Here is a 12,123-nt window from a genome sequence, read left to right as displayed (position 1 = left end):
AACATTTGATTTTAAGTTTATCATAACTTTTTAGAGGAAGATTCCTTATCTTATTGACCCCATTTTTATTCACACTTTGACTTATATTTCTGACTCTCTGACTAATCCTACCATGTAATAATCCAAGTGGAAAACATGTCATATTTGTTAAAAAATTTTTTTCTAATCTTTTTACTGGATGCATTGTCTGGGTGACATGTCTCTTGGAAATTATGAAACATATTTTGGAGAGAATGTGGGGAACATTTATCAAAATTTAAAGTACATGTATTCTCTGGCCCAGAAACTCCACTTCCAGCAATTTATTCTGCAAGAAAAGTTGCACACACAAAAGTCTATTTACAGAAGTATTTCTTATAGCAGTGTTTATAAGCAAAAATAAGGAAGCAACTTTAAAAAGTTTATTTATTAACATGTTGGTACATCCACACAATGTAATACTATGCTGTCATAACAAAACATGAGCTGAACTGGAAAGATATTGACATTTTAAGTGAATGAAAGCAAGCTGCAGAATGATTTATACCACATTGCCATTTTTGTAAAGAAGAAAACTTCTGTGTGTGTGTGTGTGTATGTACTTGTGGAGATATTCACTAAAATGTTTATAGTGATGACCTAGGGAGAAGGAGGTTCAATACACTGAGGGAATAAAAACAAAGAATGATTTTTATCTATGTACCCTTCTGAGGTGTTCAGATTATTTACAATTAGTGTGTATTACTTCTGGAACAATAATTATCATGTTGTTATTTATTTGGCCAATTCCTGACCGGGAATTGAACCCATACCCTTGGCAGTGAAAGCACAGCATCCTAACCATTGGACCATCAGGGAATTCCCTATCATGTTCATTGAAAACAACTAAAAGAGCAAAGATTTACCCTCAGCTCTGTTTCATAATTAAAGTCTTTTTAAAAAATGCGCTACTTTGCAGTTTTTAAGAACTTTTTGAGCTCCGCATGTATCTTCTCTATGGTAGCAAGCTGACCTTTTAAGAAATACATAATAGAAGTATGTATTTAAAGCCTGAGTATGTGTTGCTTTTCTAACTTTGTTTTATCAACATTTTCAGCAATGTCTTCAATGATCAGAAATCAAGAAAAGAGAATACAGAAAGTGAAAGACCAGGAAAAAATGTTACTAAAATGATACATTGCTTGCCTATTCTTTACAGAGAGATGATGCCCAATTAATTGTGGTGTTACTTATAATTAATGCCCTGTGTACTTTTTTCTTTTTATGTGAAAATTTAATAAAAGATATCCTGTCCTGTCCTGTAAGCTCTATTTTAAAATAAACTATTCTTGAATGCTCTCTTAGTAAAACTTAAAGCAGTACTAGCTAGATGTGAATGTACCTTACAGGTATCAATCCATGCTAATACCAGTGTGTTGAAATAATTACTTTTTTTTTTTTAATTATTATCTTTACAGGTGCTGAGGCAATTTTTTTCAGCTTAAAATTTTCTTTTTACATGAAAGTAAAAGATGGGGTATAATGCCCAGACAGAAGGACAAACTCCAAGGTCTTGACTGGATTCCTTCTGTGACCCTGAACTCGGTGTTCTGTCAATATCAGTGAGTGTTATCACAGAACAGAACATTGGGGCCTGTAATCAAAACTTTTGGAGAAGTTTCTCTTTTTGCATATTAATAACTAGAAGGAAAGAGATAAAAGGCTCGCTATTCTTCAGCCAGTGGGTAACTTCTGTAGATCGAATGGATTCAGTCTGCTTTAAGTAGTGTTTCATAAATGAGTGGGGTTTGTATGTGAAATATTTTCCAACACCAATACCCAGTTCTCTGTGGACACCAACTGGGTGTCTGTGAGTCAGTTCAATTCTGACACTAACTACCTGGAGTTAGTGTCCGATTCTACAGACTTAAGAGCCCAGTCCCTCAAGACTAGGGCTTCCCAGGTGGCCCAGCAATAAAGAATCCGCCTGCCAGTGCAGGAAATGTGAGTTCGATACCTGGGTCAGGAAGATGCCCTGGAGAAAGAAATGGCAACCCACTCCAGGATTCTTGCCTGGGAAATCCCATGGACAGAGGACCCTGGTGGGCTACAGTCCATGAGGTTGCAAAAGAGCTGAACACAGCAACTAACCAACAACAACCCACAAGACGGCCCCCACTTTATTGCAAGTCCTGGGCCACCTGTAGTTTTTGACTGGCTATAAATTGGGGAGTTCCTGCATCCCCCTCTAAAGTTTCAGTAATTTGCTAGAACTGATCACAGAAGTCAGGAAACTGCTTTACTTAACTATTATGGTTTATTATAAAGGAGTAACTCAGGAACAGGCAAAGGACAGGTGCACAGAGCAAGACACGGATGGGGGTGTGGCACTTCCGTGCCCTCAGGGCTCCCAGCCCCTTGATGGATCCTCCCACCCAGAAGCTCATTAAGTGCCATCATTCAAGAGTGTCTCCAGAGCTTCATCTCTGGCCCCCTCCCCAGCCTGGAGGTTGGTGTGTGGGGCTGAAAGTGGCAAGCCTATGATCCCACTTGGTCTCTCTGGTGGCCAGCCCTGACCTGAGGCTGTCTAGGGGCCCCACCTAAGTCACCTCACTAGCAGAAACTCAGGCATTGTCTAAGGGGCCGCATAATGAATAACAGAAGATACCACCATCTCTCGGGAAATTTATCAGGAACAAAATTATCAGGAACAAAGACCGAATGTATTTATTATACTACAGGATGGGAACCCAATGAAAGGAGACCAGAACAGATACAAAAATGTTTAAATTGTGTCAGGGACAACAGAAACAATTTACAGAAGCCAGCCTGTCCAAAAAAAAAAAACAAAGCCCGCGTTCCCCTTCCCTAGTACAGACGTCCCTGAGAAACTGCGGCCCTGCTAATGGCTCTGTTCCCAGCAACCCCCTGCCCCCCTCCAATCTACATAGAGCCGCCTGACCGGGCCTCAGTAATGACACCAGGACACAGCCGTCTGGGGCAGCTTCTGGCCCTGAGTTCTAGTGGAGTCTTTTATTTCCCTTTCCACGGACTGGTTACAGAGGAGAGGGAGGTCCTAGGGGACAGAGGAGCCACAGGACAGAGGCCTGGGTGATGATCTGCAGGGAAAGCAGCCCTCCAGCCAGGAGCGCCCACTGCTGTTTAGTGAGCAGGGCTTAAGCGCTGGGGGGCCTGTGACAGCAGGTGACGCTCAGCCTGATAAGTGCAGATGCCAAGTCTTCCCACGGCCCTCCCACTTCTGCCTCTAAGCACATCTGATTTTAAATGAGTTTCAAAAATGTAAAATTTAGCATTAATATGTCTCTCTTAAATCAACTGGCTTTACTGAAAGATTTTTACTTCATCAGATAATGATAAAATAGCTAGTGACAGAACTCTCAACAGGTTTTTACTATAAATTGTTCTACTTTTAACTTTACCTAATAGAAATGCTTGGGTATTCTATGTAGTAAAAGTCAGTGTCTTCTGAAGACCTGACTGGAAGGAATATAAAATTCCATTATGAAGTTTGTAAAAAAAAAAAAAAAAAGTGTGTGTATGTGTGTGTGTGAATTAAAGGAAAAGTATTCTGAGCCAAAAAAGTTACTGAAGCACTTTCTAACACTATTTTCAGTTGAGTTTATGCTCTTTGTAGCAAAGACCATCCAGGATTAAGTGTTGTTTTGCCAATAAATATTACACTTAATAAAAAGTTGTTTTAACATAGAATTTTCAAGTACAGGCATGCATAATATCCTCCCAAACAAAGGCAAAGTTTTAAAAGAAATATTCTAAAGCTTTAAAGGGAAGAGAACAGTATATATGCCTCTTGATGTTTGCCCTTTTTTCTGTGTCGTCAGTGAAGAAAAATATTAGTATTTTATTTTACATCTAATCGGTTATGGTACCAAGACTTATACAAATAATTTAGACATTTAATAAAGATACTAAACTCAGGTTTTATTATTTTTTTTCAGTTATAATGGCAAAGTTTAAAAGGTTGTTTCTTCCCAGGGCAAAGATGTATTTCTGTATCACTCTCCTGTTACAGCTTTGTTACCCAAGATCGTCACCGACATGAAGAGGGAAGACAGTGAAATGATTGCTGTGGGACCATCCATCTGTGAGCCCAAATCTGCTGTGAGACGAGCAGTGGAGCAAGACAGTCCTCCAAAGGCCCTTCCAGGAAATGATGGGGCGCCCCACCCTCGAGTGGGCTGTGCCATAGCCCCCAGCCCTCTAAGAGGCATCAATCAGGCCACCTTGCTCAGCATCCACCATAACCCCTTCCTCTTCTCTTTCCTCTTGGACTGCTCCCAGTAAAAGACTGATTAGGCCCCTGTTTCTACACCAGCCTTTGATCATTAAGACAAAAACATACTTGCTACTTTCAAACCATACATGGCAAGTAAAACCAAGCAAAAAAACAAACAAACAAACATTGGGAAGTCTTAACGCAATGCTTCATACTCTGGCTAATCACATCTAGTGACCAGATATTTTCTCATCACAGTTCCATATGGTGCTAATGATTTTTAAATATAAAATGTGTAAGAGAGCATTTCTCCAGCTGTACCAGTAGGAAATCTGCTCTTTTTGAATAAGGCTTGTTTTACTCCCCTGGTCTAAGAATCACTGAAAGGCTCAAGTCTAAACCCTGCACAGTTAAGTTGGTTTCTGTGCTCCCTGACCACTGCACACTTAGCCAAGCCACTCCCCAAGACAACCAAGCCCTAAAGTAATGATGGATCAGCATAAATCCATCCAGCAATGCCACAGGAAATGCCATGCTCACTGGAAGCACTATCTACACATTAGACAAAAGCCACTAGCAAATTTGAAACAAGTCTGAGGGGTTAGATTTGAAGTTACACTTCCTTTACTTTAAACTATTCCAGGTGCTCCATGACCTTAGCCCCTTCCATGTTCTCCCATAGCCCCTCGGCCGTTTGTCAAAGCGATTCAGTGAATCCCCCACCACCTGTGAACCACTTTATCCTCATGACCAGTCTCCAAGAATCTATTGCTGCATTCTTCCCAACGAGCAACTTCTCCATTCTCTACCACCACAAACTTCCACTCCACCACCGTGTCTGCCGGCAGGGACACAGAACGAGACCAGAACCCATCCCTGCCGCACTGGAGTGGGATGTAAGCGTTCCATCTCCCAAGACTCTCGTGGTCTCCAGTTATGGCGATGAACTGCACACCCGCACTTGTGATATAATGGACCTGGAACCTGACACTAACTTGACGACGCTCTTTCTGACCTCTTGTTTCCACCAGCATGCTTCTGTCCCAGTCCTTTCCCTGCTTAGAGCTTAACACTGGAGACCCAAGACCATCACCCAAACCAACATCTCCCCAGGACGAGTGCCGAGACACCATCTCCCAGTCCTCATGGTCAGCCCGGGTCTGACTGTCCGGCTGTGCAGGGCTCACTTCTTTCGCTCTGCCCAGGAGCAGGTTGCTGGAGGGAAACTTCTCTGCCAAACATGGAACTGCTTTGGAAGGTGTCTCTTGGCCTTTTTGCAATCCCCGTTCTCCTATAGGAGATCCAAGGCTTTCGTGTCTTGAAACGTCAGAGTTACCAGTCTCAGAGGTAGGTAGAGATTCCGTGTCTGGAAACGGGCCAGAAGGAACATGCGCTCTTGAACTGTCAGGGTTACCAGCTTCTCCAGAAGGACTCTGCTGTCTCCATGCTGCTCCCGGCAGGTCACCGGGACCTTTGGTCTCAGAAACCAAACATCCGTTGCTTTCTTGAAGATGCTCTTAAAAAAAAAAACAAAAGGAAAAATGTAATAGTGTTTGGGCAGTTCAGTAAGTTAGGTTGAGGAAATAGGCTTAGTTATTAAAGACTCCACTACTAATCTATCTGCAGTTCACAAAATTTGTCTCTATTAAAATCAAGTACTTAATTACCTAGTGCATTCCTAACATCATGCTCTAAGAACACACATATCCAATAACAAGGGGCTTCCCTGGTGGCTCAGATGGTAAAGAATCTGCCTGCAATGCAAGAGACCCAGGTTCAATCCCTGGGTGAGGAAGATCCCCTGGAGGAGGGCATGGCAACCCACTCCAGTATTCTTGCCTGGAGAATCCCTTGGACAGAGGAACCTGGCAGGCTACAGTCCACTGGGGTCACAAAGAATCAGACGTGACTGAGCAACTAGGCAAAGCACATCCAATAATGAACGGCATATCCAGGAGTGCCAGTATACCAGCACAAGAGTGTAAACAAGATGGCAAGCTGTAGAGGCGGACGTGTAACCCTGTCATGGTCCTGGATCTCTGCAGTGCAGGCCATACTGGCATGCACTCAAGTCAAGTTGTTTGGCTCCTATCATCAAAAAATGCTGTCCAGCCTGTGTGATGAAGAGCTACACAGTTACCCTGCAAACCAGAAGAGCACGCCTTCCCTCCCAGGGACTGTATGTGGGTCAGGCATTGGTGATCATAGTGTGGACAGGCCAGCAGCAGCTGTCACTCTGGCAGAATATGAAGGACAGCAGTGCATCCCTGGGCAAGGGGTGGAGGTGGGGGGACAGGGCTGGATTCTCCTTGCCAGCTCCGTGTACATTAGGAGCCTCTTCAACAAAACACAGGCTATTTAAAGTAACTTCCCTGGTGGCTCAGAAGGTAAAGAATCTGCCTGCAATGTGGTAGCTCCTGCTGCTGCTAAGTTGCTTCAGTCGTATCCGACTCTGTGCGACCCCACAGACGGCAGCCCACTAGGCTCCTCTGTCCCTGGGATTCTCCTGGCAAGAATACTGGAGTGGGTTGCCATTTCCTTTTCCAATGCGTGAAAGTGAAAAGTGAAAGTGAAGGCCCTCAGTCGTGTCCAACTCTTCCAGACCCCATGGACTGTAGCCTACCAGGTTCCTCCGTCTATGGGATTTTCCAGGCAAGAGTACTGTAGTGGGTTGCCATTGCCTTCTCCAGCAATGTGGTAGACCCAGGTTCAATCCCTGGGTTGAGAAGATCCCCTGGAGAAGGAAACGGCAAGCCATTCCAGTATTCTTGCCTAGGAAGTTCCATGGACAGAGAAGGCTGGCTGGCTGGCTACAGTCCATGGATGTCACAAAGAGTCAGACACGACTGAGGCACAACCGAAAACTCAGCTTACTTCTTGGCCACCTCATTGATAGTCCAAAGAGCTTCCTACAAGATCTCCAGAGCCATTCAATCAGTATAGATGGGGGATGGGAATGGGAAGAGGGAGATCTTGTTTAATTGTCTCTTTTTAATAGTTGACTCATTGGAAAAGACTCTGATGCTGCGAGGGGTTGGGGGCAGGAGGAGAAGGGGGCTAAAGAGGATGAGATGGCTGGATGGCATCACTGACTCGATGGACGTGCGTCTGAGTGAACTCCGGGAGTTGGCGATGGACAGGGAGGCCTGGTGTGCTGCAATTCCTGGGGTCGCAAAGAGTCGGACACGACTGAGCGACTGAACTGAACTGAACTGAATGGTGGGGTTGGAAGTGAGGCATAAACAAAAATTACTCTGAATTCCCAATCTCTCCACCTGAAACAGGAAGCTGGCTTTCAGGGAAAAGAAGACCAATGAGCTCTCTGCAGGAAAGACAGAGAGGCAGATTTATCAAGTGGCTACACATGAACACCACTCCACTAAAAATAAAGTTTACAGATGTCATTTTCACTAGGCTGGAATCCAGGGATGGGCAGCTTGCCAAGGGAGGGCGCTGGAAGGTAAGTTTTTCTGCCCAGTCTCTTATTTGCCCAGCACATGGGGTCTAAAGCGCAGACGTCTAAACCTAGATGTCAATTCTGTTCCTCGGAGTTGGGGCCCCTACTAAGTGTGCCTCTTCCCTGGGGTTTTAGACAATCGTGCCCTGCTCCAGTGAGCATGGGGGAGGGCGGACGGCTCCGAAATCTGCTGCCAGCGAGCCGCCCCAGGGTTTTAGCCGAGGCCTTCATGGCCAGACTCCAGCCTGAACTTTGCCTCCCTGAGAGAGGCGTCCAGAGAGTGGGGGTGGTCATTGCTCCGGTGTTCCCAAACGCGGTTCTTCCCTGGGGTAAGGGATAGGAGGACATGAGGCTATGGGATTGGGACTGAGATGAGACAGTGTCCCTGCTGAGATAGACGCGGGAGGGTCGGAGGATCTCTTAACCCTAAGCACCCCTTTCCGAAGGCCCGGAAGGGGCGCCGCCGCTGCAGCCGTCTGCACTGCACCAAGCGCCGCCGAGCGGAGGAGCCCATCCTCGCCGGAGGAGCAGGGACAGGAGCCAAGCGCAGCGACTCGGTGGGGCGCGCCCCTTGACAAACCGTCTGGGCATCTTCAGGGCCTCGGCGGGGGCGAGCACCCCGCCCCGAGCGTGCGCACCAGCCGGAGAAAATGCGGAGCGCGGCGAGGGTCGCGATCCGAGTAGAGGAAGCTAGTCCCCGGAAAAGGACTGCTAGAAAAGCTCCAGGTGGATCCCTCCCGCTCCCCCGAGGAACTTCAAAGCCCCCTGGCAGATCTGCCCAGGAGACACAAGGAGGAAGAATACCTGGTTTGGCAGAAGGTCCGGGGCTCAGTCCGCCGCCGCCACCGCCCTGATCTCCGCCCGGAGCCGCAGCCTCCCTTGGGGGGGCGTCCTTCCTCTGCTCCGCATTCCCCTCCTTTCCCGAGTCCCGCAGCAGCCAAACGAAAAGCGCTCCGGCCAGACCCCCTCCGACCAGCAGGGCGGACCAGACGGCGCCCATGACTGAGAGGCCGCGGCTGCGGGAGACGACGGCGACCGAGACGGGGGCTCAGGTCACGCAGGAAGAGCCACACCTCCCCAGCCCGCTCCAACCTTTTACGGTCCCCCCGGTGGCGGGCGCTGCCGCGCGGAGCCCAGCCCTCCGCCACTAAGACTCAACTTTCCCAGCCCCGCCCCGCTCCCCGCCCCGGGGCTGCAGCCCAGGCTCCGGCGCGGCGGACCCGCGAGCGCCCTCCTTCTCCCTGCCTTTCGACCCCGCCAGTTGCCGGCGGCTGGGAGCACACGGCGCCGAGTTCCAAGTGCCTCCTGCATGCGCAAAGAACCCAAGGGCGCACGGCTCCAGCGCGCAAACCCGCGCCTGCCCCGCCGCTTTCCCTTCCGGCTCCCGCGGCGGTCAGGCCCGACTCTCTGAGCCGGGCATCTCCTCACAAACAGTAGCAGTGCGGCCGCATAGAGGCCGGCGCTTCCAGGAACTTAGAATCGGGAGAGGCTGTGTTATGTCTCGGACCAGCGGGGCTGGGGCTAGGATGGAAGAGGCAGCTTGGTCGGGTGGGGTGGGGAAGACCCGGAGTACAGCGGGCGCGGTGGAAGCTTCATTCTGCCTCCAGTTAGCTGCGCTTCACCTCCCCGAGCCTCCGCCTCCTCTCCTGTAAAAGAAAAGTGTTGGACTGACACCCTTCCATTATATATACCCGTCACGTCTACGGCATCCAGTCATTTTTTCTTACCCGGTTTCTTTTAGGGTGCGTGGTTGTCACAAAATGCGTGCCTTCCTGGCCGGACGGGAGGTTGCCCAGAGGCAAGCCTCTACAGATGGCTTTATTAATAAAAAAAAAAAAAAAAAAGCAACCGTCTTTATTAAGCGCTGTCGGTGTGCCAGAAATTTAATGTATGCATAGACAAAAGGATCATGGAACTAAGTTATACACATTTCTTCCTAAATTCACACCTCTGCTGACCTGATGGCTTCACACACTGACTACAAGCCATTGGTTCCCATGTTTGTATCTGCAGAGTGAGCCTTTTCCTTGACCTACGCAAGTGTGGCTCAGCTGGTAAGGACTCTGCCTGCAATGCGAGAGGCCTGGGTTTGATCCCTGGGTTGGGAAGATCCCCTGGAGTAAGGGAAAGGCTACCCATTCCAGTATTCTGGCCTGGAGAATTCCATAGACTGTACAGTCCATGGGGTTGCAAAGAGTCGGACACGACTGAGTGACTTTCACTTTTCACACAAGTCCACACCCAACTACCAAGGCTACAGCTGGCAGACAGCTGCCTTGAAATAATTACTAACACGTGGCTCTTATAAAACATCATTCAAACGCGCCCCAGGCTCAAGCCGATAGCAGCGCCTGACGGGCCGCGAGACTCAGCTAGTAGTTACAGGTGCTGGTGCCTTGGCGCACACAGATCACAGCCCCTGCCATCAAAACGGAGAGGGGAGAGGAAAGCTGAGGAAGGGGGCCACACCAATCCAAGCTCCTCGCTAGTGCTGCATGCTAAGTCATTCAGTTGTGTCCGACTCCTTGCCACCCTATGGACTGTAGCTGCCAGGCTCCTCTGTCCATGGGATTCTCCAGGCAAGAATACTGGAGTGGGTTGCCATGCCCTCCTCCAGGGGGTCTTTCCGGCCCAGGGATTGAACCAGTGTCCCTTATGCCTCCTGCACTGGCAGACCCGTTCTTTACCACTAGGGCCACCTGGGGAGCCCCCAGGATGCTATGCTAGTAGATGTCTCAAACCCAGTTCACTCAAATCTAACACCCCTAGACCCACTACTTGCCCTGACTTCCTCATCTCGGTAAATGGCAACCGCATTTCTCCTTTTCACCCCCTCTCAAAGTAGGCAGTAGCAAAGTCTGCTTCTTTCTTCAAAACACCTTCAAAATTCTTCTCTCCAAAGTGAGCGCCACCCTTCCCATCCCCCCAACCGCCCCCCACCCCCCGCCAAATTCTCCAAGCAAGGCTTCAGCAATATGTGAACTGTGAACTTCCAGATGTTCAAATTGGTTTTAGAAAAGGCAGAGGAACCAGAAATCAAATTGCCAACATCCGCTGGATCATCGAAAAAGCAAGAGAGTTCCAGAAACATCTATTTCTGCTTCATTGACTATGCCAAAGCCTTTGACTGTGTGGATCACAATAAACTGTGGGAAAATTCTCCAACAGATGGGAATACCAGATCACCTGACCTGCCTCCTGAGAAATCTGTATGCAGGTCAAGAAGCAACAGTTAGAACTGGACATGGAACAACAGACTGGTTCCAAATAGGAAAAGGAGTATGTCAAGGGTGTATATTGTCACTCTGCTTATTTAACTTATATGCAGAGTACATCATGAGAAACGCTGGGCTGGATGAAGCACAAACTGGAATCAAGATTGCCAGGAGAAATACCAATAATCTCAGATATGCAGATGACACCACCCTTATGGCAGAAAGTGAAGAAGAACTAAAGAGCCTCTTGATGAAAGTGAAAGAGGAGAGTGAAAAAGTTGGCTTAAAGCTCAACATTCAGAAAGCTAAGATCATGGCATTCGTTCCCATCACTTCATGGCAAATAGATGGGGAAACAATAGAAACAGTGGCTGACTATTTGGGGGGGGGGGGCTCCAAAATCACTGCAGATGGTGACTGGAGCCATGAAATTAAAAGACGCTTACTCCTTGGAAGGAAAGTTATGGCCAACCTAGATAGCATATTAAAAAGCAGAGACATTACTTTGCCAACAAAGGACCATCTAGTCAAAGCTTTGGTTTTTCCAGCAGTCATGTATGGATGTGAGAGTTGGATTATAAAGAAAGCTGAGCGCAGAAGAATTGATGCTTTTGAACTGTGGTGTTGGAGAAGACTTTTGAGAGTCCCTTGGACTGCAAGGAGATCCAACCAGTCCATCCTAAAGGAAATCAGTCCTGAGTGTTCATTGGAAGGACTGATGTTGAAGCTGAAACTCCAATACTTTGGCCATCTGATGCGGAGAGCTGACTCATTGGAAAAGACCCTGATGCTGGGAAAGATTGAGGGCAGGAGGAGAAGGGGACGACAGAGGATGAGATGGTTGGATGGCATCACTGACTCAATGGACATGAGTTTGGGTAAACTCCCGGAGTTGGTGATGGACTGGCGTGCTGCAGTCCATGGGGTCGCCAAGAATCAGACATGACTGAGTGACTGAAATGAACTGAACTCTTTATGGACTCTTACTAATTGCTTCTTATAAGACTATTATAGATCAAACTTTTAATAGAATTTCATAGAATAATTTAGGATTATTTCATCTCCTTTTGTCAAAGTGAAACATGTCATACATAGGCTGTTTATAAATTTTATAAACTCAAGCCAATAGAGTGACTTTACAAATAATTTGAAAATCCCTGAACATTTCTCTTTTTTTCTCACTGATAACTTTAGCTACTGCTTCATCACTTAGTTTTTTTTTATCAATGTGCTAATGA

General features: G+C 47.3%; 2 protein-coding genes and 1 long non-coding RNA gene across 29 annotated transcripts in view; 2 read left to right on the top strand and 1 right to left on the bottom strand.

Annotated features, from left to right (window-relative positions):
* Positions 1-2,542, top strand: part of CCDC158 (coiled-coil domain containing 158) — an 80,367-nt gene extending 77,825 nt beyond the window's left edge. For all 27 annotated transcript variants that reach the window (XM_069593193.1, XM_069593192.1, XM_069593188.1 and 24 more), the window contains one exon: positions 1,076-2,542. In XM_069593193.1, the coding sequence (XP_069449294.1) occupies positions 1,076-1,152 (77 nt within the window). In that variant the 3' untranslated portion in view covers positions 1,153-2,542. The remainder of the gene's footprint in view (positions 1-1,075) is intronic.
* A 1,355-nt stretch (positions 2,543-3,897) lies between these two features.
* Positions 3,898-9,508, bottom strand: STBD1 (starch binding domain 1). Its single transcript, XM_069593201.1, has 2 exons — positions 8,475-9,508; positions 3,898-5,729 (listed from the first exon to the last, which is right to left on the bottom strand). Exons 1-2 carry the CDS (start codon positions 8,668-8,670, stop codon positions 4,921-4,923), a joined length of 1,005 nt encoding a protein of 334 aa, XP_069449302.1. The 5' UTR covers positions 8,671-9,508; the 3' UTR covers positions 3,898-4,920.
* Positions 7,541-9,371, top strand: LOC138442174 (uncharacterized). Its single transcript, XR_011257565.1, has 2 exons — positions 7,541-7,673; positions 8,117-9,371. It is a non-coding gene; the product is annotated as an uncharacterized lncRNA (long non-coding RNA).
* Positions 9,509-12,123: the final 2,615 nt, after the last annotated feature.

Source organism: Ovis canadensis, chromosome 6 (assembly GCF_042477335.2).
Source record: "Ovis canadensis isolate MfBH-ARS-UI-01 breed Bighorn chromosome 6, ARS-UI_OviCan_v2, whole genome shotgun sequence".
Taxonomy (NCBI): domain Eukaryota; kingdom Metazoa; phylum Chordata; class Mammalia; order Artiodactyla; family Bovidae; genus Ovis; species Ovis canadensis.
The sequence above is the reverse complement of the archived record's forward strand: the minus strand, read 5'-3'. Positions and strand labels throughout refer to the sequence as shown.